This window comes from Microcebus murinus, chromosome 16, assembly GCF_040939455.1.
Source record: "Microcebus murinus isolate Inina chromosome 16, M.murinus_Inina_mat1.0, whole genome shotgun sequence".
Lineage (NCBI taxonomy): Eukaryota > Metazoa > Chordata > Mammalia > Primates > Cheirogaleidae > Microcebus > Microcebus murinus.
The window spans coordinates 69,972,453-69,992,269 of record NC_134119.1 but is presented as its reverse complement, the minus strand read 5'-3'; the positions used below and the strand labels follow the sequence as shown (position 1 = coordinate 69,992,269).

At 44.3% G+C, this 19,817-nt stretch overlaps 1 protein-coding gene across 4 annotated transcripts in view; it reads right to left on the bottom strand.

Moving 5' to 3' along the window:
• The window catches only part of ZNF667 (zinc finger protein 667), a 34,206-nt gene that overhangs the window by 11,409 nt on the left and 2,980 nt on the right, over positions 1-19,817 (bottom strand). The window contains exons 2-6 of one of the 4 annotated variants that reach the window (XM_075993277.1): positions 19,006-19,297; positions 18,338-18,545; positions 16,233-16,387; positions 14,622-14,748; positions 11,538-11,630 (exon numbers count right to left, since the gene is read on the bottom strand). In XM_075993277.1, the coding sequence (XP_075849392.1) occupies positions 11,538-11,630; positions 14,622-14,748; positions 16,233-16,292 (280 nt within the window). In that variant the 5' untranslated portion in view covers positions 16,293-16,387; positions 18,338-18,545; positions 19,006-19,297. Of the gene's footprint in view, positions 1-11,537; positions 11,631-14,621; positions 14,749-16,232; positions 16,388-18,337; positions 19,298-19,817 lie in introns of all 4 variants that reach the window. The other 3 variants (XM_075993276.1, XM_012757794.3, XM_075993278.1) reach the window with 3 other exon arrangements.

The window sequence follows — 19,817 nt, the reverse complement described above, 5'->3', positions numbered from 1 at the left end:
CAACCAAAGGAAAATTAGACAAATGGTATCACATAAAGCTAAAAAGCTTCTGGACAGCAACAGAAACAATGAGAAAAGTGAAGAGACAACAGACAGAATGGGAGAAAAGATCTTCAAAGTACCCATCTGACAAAGGATTAGTAAATAGAATATATAAGGAGCTCCAACAACTCAATAGAAAAAAATCAAATAATCCTATTAAAAGATGGGCAAATGATCTCAACAGACATTTCTGAAAAGAATACATACTTAGCTGGGCACAGTGGCTCACACCTGTAATCCTAGCACTCTGGGAGGCTGAGGCAGGAGAATTGCTTTAGCTAAGTTCAAGACCAGCCTGAGCAAGAGTGAGACCCCATCTCTACTAAATATAGAAAGAAATTAGCCAAACAACTAAATATAGAAAAAAAAATAGCTGGGCATGGTGGCACATGCCTTTAGTCCCAGCTACCTGGGAGGCTGAGGCAGGAGGATCACTTGAGCCCAGGAGTTGGAGGTTGCTGTGAGCTAGGCTGATGCCACGGCACTTTAGGCCAGGCAAGAGATTGAGACTCTGTCTCCAAAAAAAAAAAAAAAAAATACAAATGACCAATAGGTATATGACAAAATGCTCAATATTATTAGTCACCAGAGAAATGTAAATCAAAAGTACAATGAGAAGAGGAGGATCAAGATGGCGGACGAGAAACACCGCCAGAAAGAGTGTCTCTGCAGAAAAGACAGATTCTAGTAGAAATTAGAAAAAAGAAGCAAGAAGGCGAGCATACAGCAGACAAGGGCTGGAAGGAGGGGTACCTGAGACACCCGGAGACTCCACGGGAGGAGGCTTCAGAGCAGAACTGGAAGCTGAGACCACCGGAGCAGCCCAGAGACCAGCGGGAAGGGTAGGTGGATAAATCACCTTTCCCCTCCCCTGCATTTGGGACTGCTGGTGGGCTCCCCAGCGGGTGGAGAGACCTGCGGACACCAGTCCAGAGACAGCCGCCGCCAGCTAGGGGTGAGCCTGTAGCGGACACGGCACCAGACTCCCAAATCCCTGTGCACCTCCGTGTGCACAGACCCAAGCTGCGTGGCAAGCGCCATATTGCCTCCTTCTCCCCTCCGCCGACCCTACCTGCAGCTGCCCAGAGAGACAATACAGCCACCAGCTGGAGGCACCTCCAGGGAACGGGACCTTCCCTTTGGGACCCTACAGCTGACTAAGGGGAACTCAGACTGTGAGCTCCCTACCCGCCAGCCCTCCCAGGTGCTGCTGGCACGGTGATCCCAGGAGAATGGTGCTGACTCAGAGGCTGAGAGACACAGACACAGCTTGGGCTCTCTGTGGGTGAATTGGGACCGGAACTCCTCTCCCTGGTGGGGATACAGTTTGAACTCTGGGACCCAGAGGTCGGACCTGCAGACCAGATCCCGTGCACCGAGGTCTAGCATTGCCCGGGGCACAGAAGGGATATTTGTGAACAGCCTGCGGAGGTGTGTGTGCCTCCAGGGGCAGATCAGCGTCCTAGAGGGCAACCCTCCCACCAAAGGGAGGCCATGCGCCCAGCCCAGGCAGAGTTTCTGCACAGGGAACCTCCCTGCCGGCATCACAATCCGGGGAAGCCTGGTGACGTGTGGTCTGGACTGCTGGCAGAGGCCCAGGAGTAGCTGCGGAGTTGGGGAGGGTGGAAAGAAGCGAGGCCCGCTCCAGACTGTGGGTCTCAGACAGCCCCACCCCCACACGCAGACTTTCTGGCTGAGCGGGACCATTCCAGCCCTGCCCTGACAGCTTTTCCTGGAAGCAGAGAACAGAACTTTGACCCCTGCTAATTGCATTGGTGGTGCCTGAGGGCAGGCTTACCCAACCCAGCTCCACCCAGAACAAGAGCTGATAACAGGACACAAAAACAACAGCATAGCCTCCAAGCAAGCGCCACCTACTGACAGGGACAGCATCCTGCACAGCCTTATCATGGCACCCACTGACTCATTATACAGGGAGTGGTCGAATCTCACCCACAGACACCACCTAACGACTCAGAAACTAAACAAGGCGTGTGAATACCTAAACAAAAACCTAAAGGAAAGAAACAACAACTGATCGACATGGGAAGAAATCAGCGAAGGAACTCAGGAAATATGAAGAACCAAACGGAAAACACACCCCCAAAGAGGAGCACCAGCCCCCTAGAAACGGACACCAACCCAAATCAGGCAACCAAAATGAAGAAGAGGAATTCCGTATGTGGATCATAAGAACACTCACCGAGCTGCAACAACAACTCAATAACCAACACAAAGAAACCACAAAAAGCCTCCAGGATCTGGAAAAAGAAATGGACACAATGAAGAAAAGTTTAACCGAACTCCTGGAAATGAAGAATCAATTCAGGGACTACAAAATACAGTGGAAAGTCTCAAGAACAGGGTAGATCAAACAGAAAAAAGAATCTCAGAGATTGAAGATAACACCCTCCAACTAAATAAAACCGTCACAGAGATAGAGCAGAAAAACAAGAGAAAAGAGCAAAGCCTACAAGAGATGTGGGATTATGTGAAGAAACCTAATGTGAGGGTCATAGGGTTACCAGAAGGGGAAGAAGACAACACTCAAGGGTTGGACAAGCTATTTGAAGATATAATAGAGGAAAATTTCCCAGGCCTTGCTCAAAATCTCGATATACAAGTTCAAGAAGCTCAGAGGACCCCTGGGAGATTCAATGCAAACAGGAAGACGTCACGACATGCAGTCATCAGACTGACCAAAATATCAACTAAAGAGGCCCTTCTAAGAGCTGTAAGATGAAAGAAGCAAGTGACATACAAGGGAAAGCCAATTCGAATAACAACAGACTTCTCTAATGAGACTTTACAAGCAAGGAGAGACTGGGGCCCCATTCTCACTCTTCTTAAACAAAACAATGCCCAGCCGAGAATCTTATTTCCCCCAAAACTAAGCTTCATATATGAAGGAAAAATAAGGGCATTCTCAGACAAGCAAAGTCTCAGAGAATTCACCAAGACCAGACCAGCCCTACAAGAAGTACTCAAAACAGTGCTACGCACGGAACACCATAATAAAAACTCACGAATATAAAAACAACCAAAACCCAAAGATTAAAGGCCAGATAATACAATGGCTCGAGAGAGAAATCAAAGCAACAACATCCAACCCAACAGAATGAATAGTAATCTACCTTACCTATCCGGTCTCTCAATAAATGTGAATGGCTTAAACTCTCCACTCAAGAGACATAGGCTGGCTGAATGGATAAGAAAATACAGGCCAAGTCTATGCTGTCTTCAGGAAACACATCTAACCTGCAAGGATGCATATAGACTAAAAGTAAAATTGTGGAGATCAGTATTCCAGGCAAGTGGAAGCCAAAAGAAGGCTGGCGTGGCAGTTCTAATTTCAGACGATTTAGTTTTTAAACCAACAAAAGTAGTGAAAGACAAAGAGGGTCATTATATAATGGTGAAGGGCACACTTCAACAAGAAGAGATAACAATTTTAAATATATATGCACCCAACTTAGGTGCACCCAGTTTCATAAAGCAAACCTTACTGGATCTAATCAAAAGGATTAATAGCAACTCCATAATCACCGGAGATTTCCATACCCTACTGACAGCACAAGACAGATCCTCCAAACAGAAAATTAATAAAGAAATAATGGACTTAAACAAAACCCTGGAACAACTGGGTCTGACTGACATCTACAGAACATTCAACCCAAAATCCACTGAATATAGGTTCTTCTCATCAGCTCACAAGGACATTCTCTAAGATTGACCATATCCTAGAGATTTACACAAAGTAAATATCAAGAAATTAAAAAAAATAGAAATCATACCATGTACCTTCTCAGATCTCAGTGGAATAAAAGTAGAAATCAACCCTAACAGAAACTCACATTTCTACACAAAAACGTGGAAATTAAACAACCTCCTACTAAATGATTACTTCATAAATGAAGAAATCAAGATGGAAATTAAAAAATTCTATACTCCTACACTGCTGGTGGGACTGCAAACTAGTTCAACCTCTGTGGAACGCAATATGGAGATACCTTAAAGCGATACAAGTGAATCTACCATTTGATCCAGCAATCCCATTGCTGGGCATCTACCCAAAAGATCCAATGACACTCTACAAAAAAGACACCTGCACTCGAATGTTTATAGCAGCACAATTCGTAATTGCAAGGCTGTGGAAACAGCCCAAGTGCCCATCAATCCAAGAATGGATTAATAAAATGTGGTATATGTATACCATGGAGTACTATTCAGCTCTAAGAAACAATGGTGATATAGCACATCTTATATTTTCCTGGTTAGAGCTGGAACCCATGCTACTAAGTGAAGTATCCCAGGAATGGAAAAACAAGCATCACATATACTCACCAGCAAATTGGTATTAACTGAACAGCACCTAAGTGGTCACATAGGTACTGCAGTAATAGGGTATTGGGCAGGGGGGAGGGGGCGGGTATATACATATATAATGAGTGAGATGTGCACCATCTGGGGGATGGTCATGCTGGAGACTCAGACTTGTGGGGGGAGGGGGGAAAGGGCATTTATTGAAACCTTAAAATCTGTATCCCCATAATATGCCGAAATAAAAAAAATAAAAATAAAAAATAAAGTATAGGCCGGGCGCGGTGGCTCACGCCTGTAATCCTAGCACTTTGGGAGGCCGAGGCGGGCGGATTGCTCAAGGTCAGGAGTTCAAAACCAGCCTGAGCGAGACCCCGTCTCTACCAAAAATAGAAATAAATTAATTGACCAACTAAAAATATATATACAAAAAATTAGCCGGGCATGGTGGCGCATGCCTGTAGTCCCAGCTACCCGGGAGGCTGAGGCAGAAGGATCACTCGAGCCCAGGAGTTTGAGGTTGCTGTGAGCCAGGCTGACGCCACGGCACTCACTCTAGCCTGGGCAACAAAGTGAGACTCTGTCTCAAAAAAAAAAAAAAATAAAAAAAAAAATAAAGTACAATGAGATAACATCTCACCCCAGTGAAAATGGCTTATATCCAAAAGAGAGGCAATAAAGAATGCTGGTGAGATTTGCAGAAAGGGAAACCCTTGTCACTGTAAGTGGGTATGTAAATTAGCGTAACCACTATGAAAACAGTATAGAGGTTCCTCGAAAAACTGAAAATAGAACTAGCATGTTACCCAGCAATCCCACTGCTGGGTATATATCCAAAGGAGGAAAATTCAGTATATCAAAAAGGTATCTATGCTCCCATGTTTACTGGAGCACTGTTCACAACAGCCAAGATTTGGAACCAACCTAAGTGTCCAGCCATAGATGAATGGATAAAGAAACTGTGGTATATACACAATGAAATACTATATGGCCACAAAAAAGAATGAAATCCTGCAACAGTATGGATGGAACTGAAGAACTTCATGGTAAGTGAAATAATCCAAGCACAGAAAGACAAATCTCCCATTTTCTCACTCATGCAAGAGCTATTATTCACAATTGATCTCATGGAGACAAAGAATAACATGACAGTTACCAAAGGCTGGGAAGGGTAGCAGGGAGGGAGGAATACCATGTGGGGATGGTTAACGGGTACAAAAATAGTTAGAGATAAATGAACATTTGATAGGATAGCAAAGTGACTATAATCAATAATAAGTTAGGGTATACTTTAAAATAACTAAAAGCATGGAATTGGAATGTTCCTAACAGAGTGAAACAATAAGTGTCTGAGGTGATGGATACCCCAATTACCCTGATTTGATCAATTTACATTGACATGCCTGTATCAAAACATCACACGTACCTCATAAGGACACATAATTATTATTTCAATAATTAAAAATTTTAAAAATGTCATACAGTAAAAATGTGGTTTATATAATCTTATGGGATCACCATAATATATTCAGTCCACTGTTGCCTGAAAGGTCATTCTGTGGCATACGACTGTATTTAGATATTCAGAAGGGTGAACATTTTAAACTCAGAAGTAAAAGAATCTCTTTAAAAAAAAAAAGGCAAAAAATTAGGCTAAAAAGATTCAATCTACAAAAGTCCAAGATGACTCAAAATAAGTACTTGTGTAGCAGACTGATTATTAATATGAGTGAATGTGGCACAAGAACAAACATAGGCTTTAGAATTATGCTGTCCAACATAGTAGCCATTAGTCAAATCTAGCTAATAAGCACTTGAAATTTGGCTGGTCTGATCTGAGGTATGCTATGAGTGTTAAATATGCACCAGACAGTGATGACTTACTACAGGAAAAAAGCATGCACAGTATTTCATTGTAAAAATATTGATTATATGTTGTAGTATGTTGGATATATTGGACTAAATAAAATATATTATTAAAATTAATTTTACCTATTTTTTACAATTGATTTTCATGTGGGTACTAGAAAAATTTAATTACATACTGTGTTTCCCAGAAAATAAGACCTACCCAGGAAATAACCCCTAGCAGGATTTCTAAGCATTTGCGCAACAGAAGCCCCACCCCGAAAATAAGCCCCAGTGACAGGCGTGGCCACGCAGCGCGTCTGCACAGCCCATGCATGTTGGCGCGGCGCGGGAAAGACTACGAGCAGCCCTTCTCATCCGCCCCGTGACAGCTCTGTGGCTCCACGGGAGAGATTGGGGCCGATGGTTCTAAAGGAAACAGAGTCACAAGAAATTCAGGATGGAATTCGGGGTTTGGAGAATTATGACATGTTCCAGAAGAAGACGACTTAACTCTGTTTGAATAAATGTAGGTTGTTGTACTGTACTTAAAAAAATAACACATCCCATGAAAACAAGCCCTAGGGTGTCTTCTTGAGAAAAAATAAATATAAGACCCTGTCTTATTTTCAGGGAAACATGGTACGTGGCTCACATTACATTTCTGTTGCATAGCTGTGCTTTAACAGCAGACTTTACTGAAGTGTTTGTTATTTAACTACATCACCTTGAGCCTGTCTTTTCACCTGTCACCATCAGCATAGTCTCTTCTTTAAGATGTAGATACAATAACTTACCTCATAGAGTTTTTGTGAAAATTGGAAATAACATGGACAAAATTTCTGGGACATATATAATCTCCCATCTGCCATTCCAGTATCCCAAAATCTGAGAACCAAAGCTTTCTTTCTTCTTTTTTTTCTTTTTGGATGTTTGGATATTTTCTTTTTTTTTTTAATTACTTTAAATATTTTTCTTTCTTTTTATATTTATTTTATTTTTTTTTCTTTTTTACCAGGACATATAGGTCAAATGGATATTTTATTTTATTTTTCTGAGACAGAGTCTTTTTTTTTTTTTTTTTTTGAGACAGAGTCTCACTTTGTTGCCCAGGCTAGAGTGAGTGCCGTGGCGTCAGCCTAGCTCACAGCAACCTCAAACTCCTGGGATCAAGCCATCCTCCTGTCTCAGCCTCCCGAGTAGCTGGGACTACAGACATGCGCCACCATGCCCAGCTCATTTTTTCTATATATATTAGTTGGCCAATTAATTCCTTTCTATTTATAGTAGAGACGGGGTCTCGCTCTTGCTCAGGCTGGTTTCAAACTCCTGACTTTGAGCAATTCGCCCGCCTCGGCCTCCCAGAGTGCTAGGATTACAGGCGTGAGCCACCGCCCAGCCAATGTGTGGATATTTTAAACAAAACCCCACCTGAAGCGCAAAGAGGCTGTTCCCAGCCTCCATTTGCTGCACTGAGGGAGACGAGTCCTGCACCTGCTGCGCTGTGTTAACGTGCCCCATTTCCAGGCGCTGCCTTAGCCCTGCGCAACACGCCACGCGGGACGCACGGTGCGGCCTGTGCGCCTCGCTCAGATCTGAACAAGTCTCAAGTGTGAAACACATCTTGCTCCAAGAGTTCTGGAGAAAGCTTTGTGGACTTGCAGTTGGGGAGTATCTGGGGGTAGCTATCACTATCATTGTCATTAGCAGAAGTACCACAAAACAACTGGCAAAATGAGGAATTAAGGAAGGGAAATTATTGAAATTTTCACAGTGAAGCTAGCAGCACTAGCCAAGAAACCCAAGATTTATCCTAGAATCCTCCCTGCCTCTCAGCCTGCAAATCAGATCAACTCCTGTCTTCCTTTCCTTTCTTTTTTGTAGCCCAGGCTAGAGTGAGTGCCGTGGCATCAGTCTAGCTCACAGCAACCTCAAACTCCTGGGCTCAAGCAATCCTGCCTCAACCTCCCGAGTAGCTGGGACTACAGGCATGTGCCACCATGCCCGGCTAATTTGTCCTATATATATTAGTTTTTCTATATATATCAGTTGGCCAATTAATTTCTTTCTATTTATAGTAGAGACGGAGTCTCGTTCTTGCTCAGGCTGGTTTCAAACTGCTGCCCTCGAGCGATCCACCTCTCTCGGCCTCCCAGAGTGCTAGGATTACAGGCGTGAGCCACTGCGCCCGGCATTCCTTTCCTTTCTCTCTGCACCTTCCTTCACTCAGGGCCTTGCTCTTTCTTGTGTGCAATATAACCCAGTGCCCTCAGCTCCTCTCCTTGTCTTCAGTATGGATGTCCCTTAGGCCACAGCATACACCAAAATTAAGCACCAAATTTGGTTCAGTATTAAATTATAAAGCCATTAAAAATCAAACTAAAATAACATGGAATATAGCCAATGCTACAAAGCAGATGGATTTCTAACTGTGGAAACAGCAGGAGAAATTACAACATGAGCGCACACATTCAACCACATGGAAATGAAAACAACTCTCATACAACCAAATAGAAAAATCAGAGATAAGTAAAATGAAAAGCTGGTGCGGTGGCTCATGCCTGTAATCCTAAGACTCTGGGAGGCCGAGGTGGGAGGATCACTTGAGGTCAGGAGTTAGAGACCAGCCTGAGCAAGAGCGAGTCATGTCTCTACTAAAAATAGAAAAAATTTGCCAGGCATGGTGGCGTGCTGTAGTCCCAGCTACTTGGGAGGCTGAGGCAGGAGGATCTCTTGCGCCCAGGAGTGTGACCTAGGCTGACACCACAGTACTCTAGCCCAGGTGACACAGCAAGACTCTGTCTCAAAAAAAAAAAAAAAAAAAAATTGGAAAAGAAAAACAAACAAATAAGAAAAAAACAAAGACAAAGCTTTAGGAAAGAATGGGGAAATGTTTGAAGTAAAATGTGATGTCAAATGGTTAATGTCTTTTCTATATGAAAGTCTGCTATAGAAGTTGAAAAGAAGAAACAAAGTCACTAGTAGAAGGGAAAAGATTATCAGGAGAAAATCCACAGGAGAAAGAGTAAAAACAGAAAACAAACAAATGCCAGCAAATGCACAGGACTGTGCGGTCTCTCCCGTGTGTAGACAGAGTGGATGTCCAGCGTGTCCACAGGCGCTCAAGAGTGACCCTGGCAGGACTCACGGGAGACGTCAGCAAGGTGTTCCACCTGAGACTCAGCCATCTCCGACACATGGGAGTGACAAAGTTCCTACAAGTGCTGTGGGGATTTGAAGAGATAACGAACTCACAGGCATTAGCATAGAGCCTGCACATAGTAAGTTCTCAATAAATGCTGACTGTTCTTCATTCATTTTACCAAATTAAGAGAAAAGCTTTAATGACAATATCCAATACTAGTGAGTAAGAAAAGGAAACTGACATTACCCCCCATTGCTGTTGATGGTGCTGATTTGATAATTCTCCTTTTCAAGTTGTTCTCACCACTATGATTTAGTCCAGCAATGATACAAAGCAAATGAGCAGAGGGAAAAAGGTTACAAAGTCCCTGGGGCAAAGTCCAGAGGAAGCCAGGTGCAAGTTTCAGGAGTTTGTACCCGTGGAGTCACACAGGCTGTGCTTCATTCTCCCACAAACAAATTGTGGCCAAGACACACACAATTTGTGAGGTTTCACAGCTGAAAAAGACTCAGTGCCAGGCTTCTTATGGAAAGCGAGTGATTTGAAAATTTTTCTGAAAAGCAATTCGGAAGCATCTAGAGCCTGAAAAGCAGTCCTCCCCTTTGACATGGTGATCCCACTTCTGTAACTTGACACAACAGAAAAAAAGCAAAGCCAGCTACTTATAGAAACATGCTGATATTAATAAGAAATTAGAATCTAAATGGAAAACAGGACACAAGAGACTACTAATGTAGAACATTTCCACTACAGCAAAATGTGGAAAAAAGCAAAAATATGTGAATTTTATGAAAATAAGCATGACAATCCATTTCATGAAATAAACAAGTATAGTTGCATAACTACTTTTTTCTTTTCTTTTTTCTAAATTTTATGTGACGTGGCTAAGTTTCTTGTGTAACAGTGTTCTAATGAAGGACGTTTCTCCCTCTCAGGTAGACAGGGACACGTGCACCTTTGTTTGCACTCGGCTGCCATCTGGCTGGGTCTCGTCACACACCCTCAGACACGGACGTCACCAAAGTCGGATGCCCAGTTGGTGCACTTTTCTCCTGGCTCACACCCCCCTGCCAACCCCTAGACCCTAGACAGTGTCTCTCCAAGCAGAAATCAGTGAATGCTACTTAAAGAAACATATAAAAGAATATATAACTTTGCCAACCAAAGAGGAATCTATTTATAAAGGAAAGGAGTAGCCAAAAAGAACAGTTATAAAAAAGATGATTAAAAAATTTTTTAAAGGATGCAAGTGATACAAATTTGAACATTATCATGATTAGTGTCAAGATCAGAGGCCAGCATACACCTTCTCTGAGGGGTGACAACAGGTGGGGCAGAGGGTGTCAAACTCTGGATACAGGCACAGGCTGGGCTTCAGCCCCTGCCCTGCTGCCACATCTTTGCTGGGTGACCTTGGGTGAGTCACCAAATCTCTCTCGTCTCAGTTTGCTTATCTGTAACCTGGGGGTAATAACAGCACCCATTTTATAGGATTGCTGGGAGGAACCTGTACTTAGAAGAGTGTCTGACAGCTAGTGAGGGCTTTTAATGTTGATTCTTCTCTTCAAGGACTCACATTAGAGACCTGACTTCTATGCATAGGCCTGGGCCTGTGGAAGGGGAGAGGCTATAACATAATATCCTAAGGTTACTCTCCTTACAATCATCTGGACCCTATGCAGAACACCTACTTTTCTTTCTTTCATTTTTTTTTTTTTTTTGAGACAAAGTCTCACTTTGTTGCCCAGGCTAGAGTGAGTGCCGTGGCGTCAGCCTGGCTCACAGCAACCTCAAATTCCTGGACTCAAGCAATCCTCCTGCCTCAGCCTCCTGAGTAGCTGGGACTACAGGCATGCGCCACCATGCCTGGCTAATTTTTTCTATATATATTAGTTGGCCAATTAATTTCTTTCTATTTATAGTAGAGACAGGGTCTCACTCTCGCTCAGCCTGGTTTTGAACTCCTGACCTCGAGCAATCCACTCGCCTTGGCCTCCCAGAGTGCTAGGATTACAGGTGTGAGCTACCGCGCCTGGCCTCTGCCTGCACCTTGATGTTGGACTTCCAGCCTCCAGAGCTGTGAGCAACACCTTTCTGTGGTTTATCAGCCACCTGCTGTATGGTGTCCTGCCATGGCAGCCCCAGTGGACTGAGACACACGCCTGGGTTCTCCATCACTCACCAGGGCCCTGGCGTCTTCTCAATGGCTCCGCCATCCAGGGCGCCTGCCCCTTCTCCAATAAGGTAATCACATTTGGCCTCCGACAGGAAAAACCTGCACGAGGGACAAACGTGAATTGACCACAATGTGGACACCATTGAATTCAGAGCCACACCTCGTGTCAACAGGTGTGAGGGTTTATTAGCAGGAAGGGAGCACATAGGGTGTGAAGGCAGCTGGAGACAGGGGAGTGTGATACTGTGATTTATTAATACGGTATTTCCCCAAAAATAAGACAGGGTCTTATATTTATTTTTCCTCAAGAAGACACCCTAGGACTTGTTTTCAGGGGATGTGTTATTTTTTTTTAAGTACAGTACAACAATATACATTTATTCAAATATAGTCAAGTCGTCTTTTCCTGGAACATCATCATCACTCTCCAAACCTTGAATTTCATCATGAATTTCTTGTGACTCTGTTTCCTTTAGAACCACTGTCCCCAATCTCTCACGTGGAGCCACAGAGCTCTCACGGGGCAGATGAGAAGGGCTTCTTGTCTTCTTTCCGGCTCTGTGAGGAAATGCATGGGTTGTGCAGAGGCGCTGCGTGGACACGCCCGTCACTAGGGCTTATTTTCGGGGTGGGGCTTCTATTGCACAAATGCTTAGAAATCCTGCTAGGGCTTATTTTATGGGTAGGTCTTATTTTCGGGGAAACATGGTAAATACATGTGGTCTTCATCCCTGTCTCCTGGCACACAGCTCCCAAAACCCTTCCAGTTTCCAAACGGATAAATCTTTTTGTATGCTAATGAGATGACTGGTGGCTGGGGGCTCCTGGACAGCCTCTGGACAGGGGGTGGTTGCCAGGGGAACCACCCCTGTGGCTGGAAGGTTGGTACTTTCAGCTCTACCTCCTGAGTTCTGGACAGGGGCTGGAGGTTGAGCTGATCACCAATGGACAGTGATTTAAACAACCTTGCCTACATGATGAAGCCCCCATAAAAGCCCAGAAGGACTGCCCTGGGAGACTTTCTGGATTGCCGCACAAGTGGAGCGCAGAGCATGCAGCCACACAGCAAGGCCATTTGGGCCCTTCATCCCTCCCCCATACCTGCCCTCTGCACCCTCCCAGCTGCTGCTCATCTTCTGTGATATCCTTTATACTAAACTGGCAAATATAAGTAAAGCGCTTTCCTGAGTTCTGTGACTTGCTCTAGCAAATGACTGTATCAGAGGACAACAGAAGTCTGAGTTTCAGCTTTGTGGGGACTTTCCTCCAAGTCCTAAAACCCCCAAATCCTTCCCTCTGTCCCCGTAGCCCCAGGGATGGTGGCAGTGTCCTGCAGTTACTATCTCTGCACTACATCTGTGAACTAAAATAAAATCTTAAGCACCCTAAGCCAACAGAAGGGATGCCCTCTTGGCCAAGGGGACCCCAGAAAAACCTTAAAGCTGAGTTGCTAGACCTGAGGTCAGACACGCCTCATCATGCTCCCTCCCTTTTGGAATTACCTGAGAATAAGATACTAAATCATTAACAGGATCTAAGGCCATGCAAGACAAAGGTTAAACCACACCTGCCGGCCACAAAATTACTTAACAGATCACTTGAGTTTTGGTAAATGTCTGGTGGCTTGTCTCTGGTTAAACATCCTTAACTTAAAATGCTGGGAGCCAGCCAGGCATGGTGGCTCACGCCTGTAATCCTAGCACTCTGGGAGGCTGAGGCAGGAGGATCGCTTGAGATCAGTAGTTCAAGACCAGTCTGAGCAAGAGTGAGACCCCGTCTCTACTAAATATAAAAAAGAAATTAGCTGGACAACTAAAAATGTATGTAGAAAAAAAATTAGCCAGGCATGGTGGTGCATGCCTGTAGTCCCAACTACTAGGGAGGCTGAGGCAGAAGGATTGCTTAAGACCAGGAGTTTGAGGTTGCTGTGAGCTAGGATGATGCCACAGCACTTTAGCCTGAGCAACAGAGTGAGACTCCGTCTCAAAAAAAAAAAAAAAAAAAAAAAAAAACCGCTGGGAGCTGACAAAGCTTCATTTCTTTAACCAATTACAAATCAATGAATCTTTAAATCCACCTATAACCTGTAAGCCTTTTGGGCCAACCAATATACGCCTTCCACGTACTGACTTATTATCTTATGTATAATTCTTGTCTCCAAGAATGTATAAAACCAGACTGTAACCAGGCTGCTGCGGGCGCATTTCCTCAGAACCTCTTGAAAACATGTGCTCTTGGCCGTTGGTCACATACACTTGGCTCAGAATATAAATCTCTTAAAATTATTTTACAGAGTTTGGGTTTGTTTCCACTAATACATCAATATCCACTGTTTGTTTTTAACAGCACCTGGTAAATTGATGTATACATTTTTTTTTTAAACAACTAGGCTGTCCTCGAGAGGTTACATACGAGTTTGCATATCACCCAGCAGTTCCACTGCTTGGCATATAATATACCTAAGAGAAATGAAAACTTACATCCACTCAAAACATTGTATATGAATGTTCTTAGCAACATAGCTAACAGCCAGAGAGTGAAAATAACTCAAATTCCCTTCAATTAATTAATGAAGGGATAAACAAAATGTGGTGGTCTATTCATACAATGAAAAGGAATGAAGTACTGGCACTTGTTACAAAATGATGAACCTCAAAAACATATTAAATGGCCACATATTAAAGGCCACATATTAAATATTTATGAGTGCATTTGTATGAAGGCCCAGAATACGCAAATCCATAGAGAAAGAAAGTGGACTAGTGGTTGCCCAATTTGGGGGGGGGTGAGTAGGTGTAGGAAATGAAGACTGATTTCTAATCGGAACTAGGTTTCTTTTGGGGGCGATAAAAATGTTTTAAAATTGATTGCGGTGATGGATGCATAACTGTGAATACACTAAAAACTATGGAATTGTACATTAAATGGGTGAATTGTATAGTATGTGAATTATATCTCAATAAGTCTGTTAAAAATACTTTAAAAAGCAAAACAAAACAAAACTGGAGTTGACTTGTTTTCCTGACTAGACCCTGACGTCCATGTCCATCAGCAGGATGATTCTGGATTACAGGGTAAGGAGAGCCTTACCAATTGAGGCCAGGTTCTGGTAGTTCTCCATCATGACATCTTCATACAAGTCTTTCTGAGTGGGGCTCAGGCATTCCCACTCCTCCTTGGAGAAGTAGATGGCCACGTCCCCGAATGTCACTGGTGCCTGAAATGGAAATCACATGTCCATTCTTCACCATGGGCTCCTGCTTCCACACAGCTGGAGAAACCAGTGGACGCAGCCCAAACACGGGAGACATACGGTGCCAGGAGTTATTCAGGAGGCATTCTGGGTTCCGGGGCCCAAAGGAGGAGGTATGTTAAATATAATAAGCACAATACAATGCAATAGGATATAGCTGTTACTAAAGATCACGTTGCATAAAAAACATAACAACTCGATACTAATGGGCATTTTACAAAGCCAAGGTATTTTTGTAAGCACCCAACCACACTGGCTCTCTTAGTGTTCACACTCACCAGTGCCAGAGGCACTGCCAGTGGGATCACAGTATGTCACAGATGAGAGTGAGGTCATTACTGAAGGTGTTACAGCTAGTAAACCCCACCTCCCAACCACGTGCTGTCTCTGAAGAGCATGTGAATGTGACACATGGCAAAAGGTTCTTTGAGGGTGTAATCAAGGTTACTTACCAGTTAATTTTAATATAGGGAGACCTTAAAATAGGTAGATTAGCCTGGCCTTGACCTGGCTGGCTTGGTTATTTATTATTGTTGGATGGAGATAGAAAAAGAGGGTGATGTGGAAGGCATGAGAAGGAACAGAATCTGGCCAATCCCCAGCGACCCTGGAAGAGGACCTCAGCCCCAAATGAGAAAGCAGCCAGCTGACACCTGGATTTCGGCCCACAGCGGATGCCGCCAAACCTCGCTGTGCCTGGAATCCACCCACGAAGCAGCACGATAATAAACATGGATGGTTTTGAGCTGTCAGGTTTGTGGTTAACTTTTTTTGTTTGTTTGTTTTTTATTCTTTTTGCTTCCATGTCTTTAGAATGTGGTTAATTTTTTACAGCAGCAAGATGGAGCTAACGCACGTAACTCTGAAGGCGAATGAGTGTGTTACGGGAAACTGTGCTGGAGATGCCTCTGCAGAAACCCCCGACCGTCTGCAGCCGCGGAGCATGCTGACCACGGGAGGCTGGCGCATCGCCTCACTGTCTGGCAGCAACACACTCGATAAATAAAAGCTGTGCGTGCCCCTTGGCCTTGGGACCTAGCTAGAGAGATTTCCTGCATGTAAACAAAGTGTCACGATGAGATTAACTAACTCTGAAGTACACATTGAATTCCTTCTGCCTCAGCAGGTCCCCACCGGCCATTCATCTCTGCCCTGAGCAATCACAGTGGCTCTCATCTTCCCTCGGGGGAGGGTATTTCTCCCAGCACTGGCAGAGCCCCTGGAGATGCTGGACAGACAGGTGAGTGGTCATGTGTGCACTGAGAGGAACAGACAGAGGGCCATGGACCCCTCTCAGGCTCCCATTCTCCACGGTGATGGGAGGAAACCAGGGACCAGGTGCTGGATGGGTCTCTGGCAGGCTGGAAGTCTCCATGGCGGGAGGCAAGTGGCCCACACCTTACAGGACAAGATGGACTATTCCTGAAAAAAGCGGCATCATCACTTACCTTGCGTTTGGATTTCCCTCGTGCAGCAGGCATTTTTTCCTTCCTCTTTGGGGTGCACATTCCGAGAGAGACAGAGTACTGGGAAGGCAGAGCTGGGGAGAAGTGAGGTCACGGGGCTGACTGGGCCTCTTCAGTGGTCCCAGAGTGCACAGGCCCTGGACACACACACACACACACACACAGAAGTCAGAACATTTGGACCACTCTTGCCACCTCTCAGGGTGGGGGAATGGCACCACCAACACTGCTCCTAAGATCATAGCAGGCTCTCAGTCGGGGGGCAAAAGAGGACTGCGCAGACACCTGATCATCCATTTAAAAAATATGTATATATATATATATATATTTTAGAGACAGAGTGCCCTGTCACTCAGCTAGAGTGCAATAGCATGATCACAGCTTACCATAACCTCAAACTCCTATGCTTCAGCAATCCTCCTACCTCAGCTTCCTGAGTAGCTAGAACTACTGGTGCATACTGCCAGGCATGGCTGACTTAAAAATTTTTTTGTGGAGACTGGGTCTTGCAATGTTGCTATCCTCCCACCTCGGACTCCCAAAGTGCTAGGATTACAGGTGTGAGCCACTGTGCCCCGCCCTTGTCATCCATTTGACAAGTATTTATTATTTATTGAGTGCTTATGAGGTGTTGGGTGCAGTCCCAGGTGCTAGGGAGAGAGCAGCGAAATTAGGGCATAAAAGTGCCAACTTCCATGCACCTTACATCCCAGTAGGGAAAACGAGTCCATATAAAACACAATGACAGCCAAGGTCATTGCTATGAAGAAACAAAAGGCCAGGGCAGGGATAGAGAGTGACAGGTGGTCAGAGACCTCTCTGAGGAGGCAACATTGAGCTGAGGTCTGAATATAGCAAGTGTGAGCCACATGGGTGTCAGGAGGAGAGCATTCTGGGCAGAAGCAGGCTTGCAGTGGAGGGAAGCAAGGGGTAGGCATGCTGAAGCAGAGTGAATGCTGCAGGGAGGAGCGGGCTGAGGGCAGGAGGGGCTGGATCATGAAGCAGGTGGTAAGCAGCTTGGATCTGATCCCAAGCGTGACATCACGGGGACAGAAGGGGGAACTAAGCAGGGGAGTGACATCATTTGGCTTAACAGTCAACAGAATGTTTTTGTGTGTCTTTGTAGCAAATAAATTGTGCATGTTGGGGTAAAAGCAAGGGCCGAGGAGGGAACTCATTAGATAGCTGTGCAGAAATCTAGGGGGAAATGCCAGCAGGGTGGATGAGGGTGGGCAGAGTGGAAGGGGTCAGATGTAGTCAGATTTCACCTCCTCAAGGTGGCCCCTCTAACCACCCGTCCAAAAGCACCTCCACCCTCAGTCTACACCTGTCCTGTCCAAGGCACATACCACTAGCCACATATGACAACTGAGCTCTGGAAATAAGATTAGAGCAACTGAGAAACTCAATTGAATTTAATTTCAAGCAACTTACTATTAAAACAATAATAAAAGTTAAAATTATTAAATTAAAAATAATTTATTAAGACTTTAAAATGAAAAAACTGACAATTCAGTTACTTTAAAACTTTTAAGTATGTTTGGAACAACTAGGGTATGTGACTCTACTTTTCCAATGGTGAATTTTACTAATTTAAGTACAGATCAGGTATCTCTGATGAAAATTAAGGGTCCAGCTTGAGATGGGCTGTGTGTATAAAACCTTTATGGGATTCTGAAGACTTAGTATGAAAAAAGAATGTAAAATATCTGATTGTTTATATTGATTACATATTGAAATGGTAACATTTTAGATATGAGTTAAATAAAATGTTATTAAAATTAACTTAATGATTACTTTGGGTTTTTTTCCATTTTCTATGTGTCTACTGGAAAATTTTAAATTATATATTTTGCATTATGTTTCTGTGGGACAGTGCCACTCCACACTGTGGAGTCTGTATTGCTTCATTTTCTTCATAGTACCTGTTGCTTCCTGAGAATAGCTTGCTTATGCATGTCTTTACATGGTTAGTACACACATACACACACACGCACGCACATGCACACGCACACGATTTGGGCTTGAGGAAAACAGGGACCTTGGCTGTTTTGTTCACTGCTCTACTCCCAGGGCTGAGAACCCACCTGACACAGAGCCAGTGCTCAGAACCACAGCCGCAACACGCTTCCTTGTGGGCTGAAATCAAGGCGGCATTCAGCCCCCCTAGCCTGAAACCCGCCGCAGGGAGACAGGTCTCCTGGCAGCCATCCACAGCCCTCTAAGCTTGCCATTTGGAGAAGAGCAGGAATGGGGACAGACTTTTTATTTCCCTTATTGTGGAAAGCTGAGAAGCTTGAGAAGAGTAAAAAAAACAGTAAAATGAACTTCTAATTACTCAGAAAAATGTTAATATTTTTTAAATGGAGTTGGTTGAAAGCTGTAGCCTGATGACAGTTCACCCCTAAAACCTTCAGCTCATGCCTTGGTCATCATCACCATGCCCTGGTCTGACCACAGTGAACACATCCCCCAAAGCTCTTTTTGTGACTTTCCTATGAAAAAGGTACATCAGGATGCAGTGGAAATATGGGTGTTTCCCTCTACAGATGTTTGCTTTTTTTCCTCCCCTGGGAATGGAGGAAGAACAAAACTAAGGCCATGCTTAAGTTCAGAGTTAGATAAAGGGTATGTTTTGATGTAAAATGTGAACCATAAGATGGCCTTGTACTGTTTAAGGGAGCCCAGCCAGAAGAATGCTTGCTTTATTATGTTTCTTTCTTTGTAGGACAGTAAAAGGGAATACTAAGATTACTATTTTAGAGACAGGATCTTGCTCTGTTGCCCAGGCTGGGTGCAGTGGTGCCATCATAGCTCACTGCAGCCTCCAACTTCTGGACTCAGTGATTCTTCTGCCTCAGCTTCCAGAGTGGCTAGAACTACAGGTGTACCACCATGATCGGCTAATTTTTTAAAATTTTTTGTAGAGACAGAGTCTTGCTATGTTGCCAAGGCTGGTCTTGAACTCCTGGCCTCAAGTGGTCTTCCCGCCTCAGCCTCCCACAGCGCTGGGATTACAGGTGTGAGCCACTGCGCCTGGCCCCAACCTAAGAATAATTATTAACAAGATTAATATTGAATGCTTACATGTCCCAGGCAACACTCTGAGGCTTATTTAATTCTCGCAAGTGCTATTATTAACGCCATTTTCCAGATGAGGATGTGGAAGCACAGACTGGTAAGAATCACTCACCCAAGGTCACAAGGCAGCAAAATGGCAGAGCCAGGGTTCAAAGTGGGGGCATTTGCCCCCAGATGCCTGGCTCTTTTTTTTTTTTTTTTTTTTTTTTTTTTTTTTTTTTTTTACACAAGACCCTCATGTCTAAAGATGCCTGGCTCTTAATCATGCAGTACCCGCCTTCCCCCTGCCTGGGTCGGAGGACACAAGTTGAGAAGCGTCAACCCAGCAGGCTCGAGACTGCTGTCCTGAGAGGCTGGCGCTCCCCTACCCTGATATCAAACTTTCCCTGAATGGTAAGAATGGCTCCCTGAGAGTCACTGTGTGCTTGTAGGGGGTGAGGGCATGCGGGGAGAGCCCAGTTGCCAGATTTTATGCCTAATGCTGAA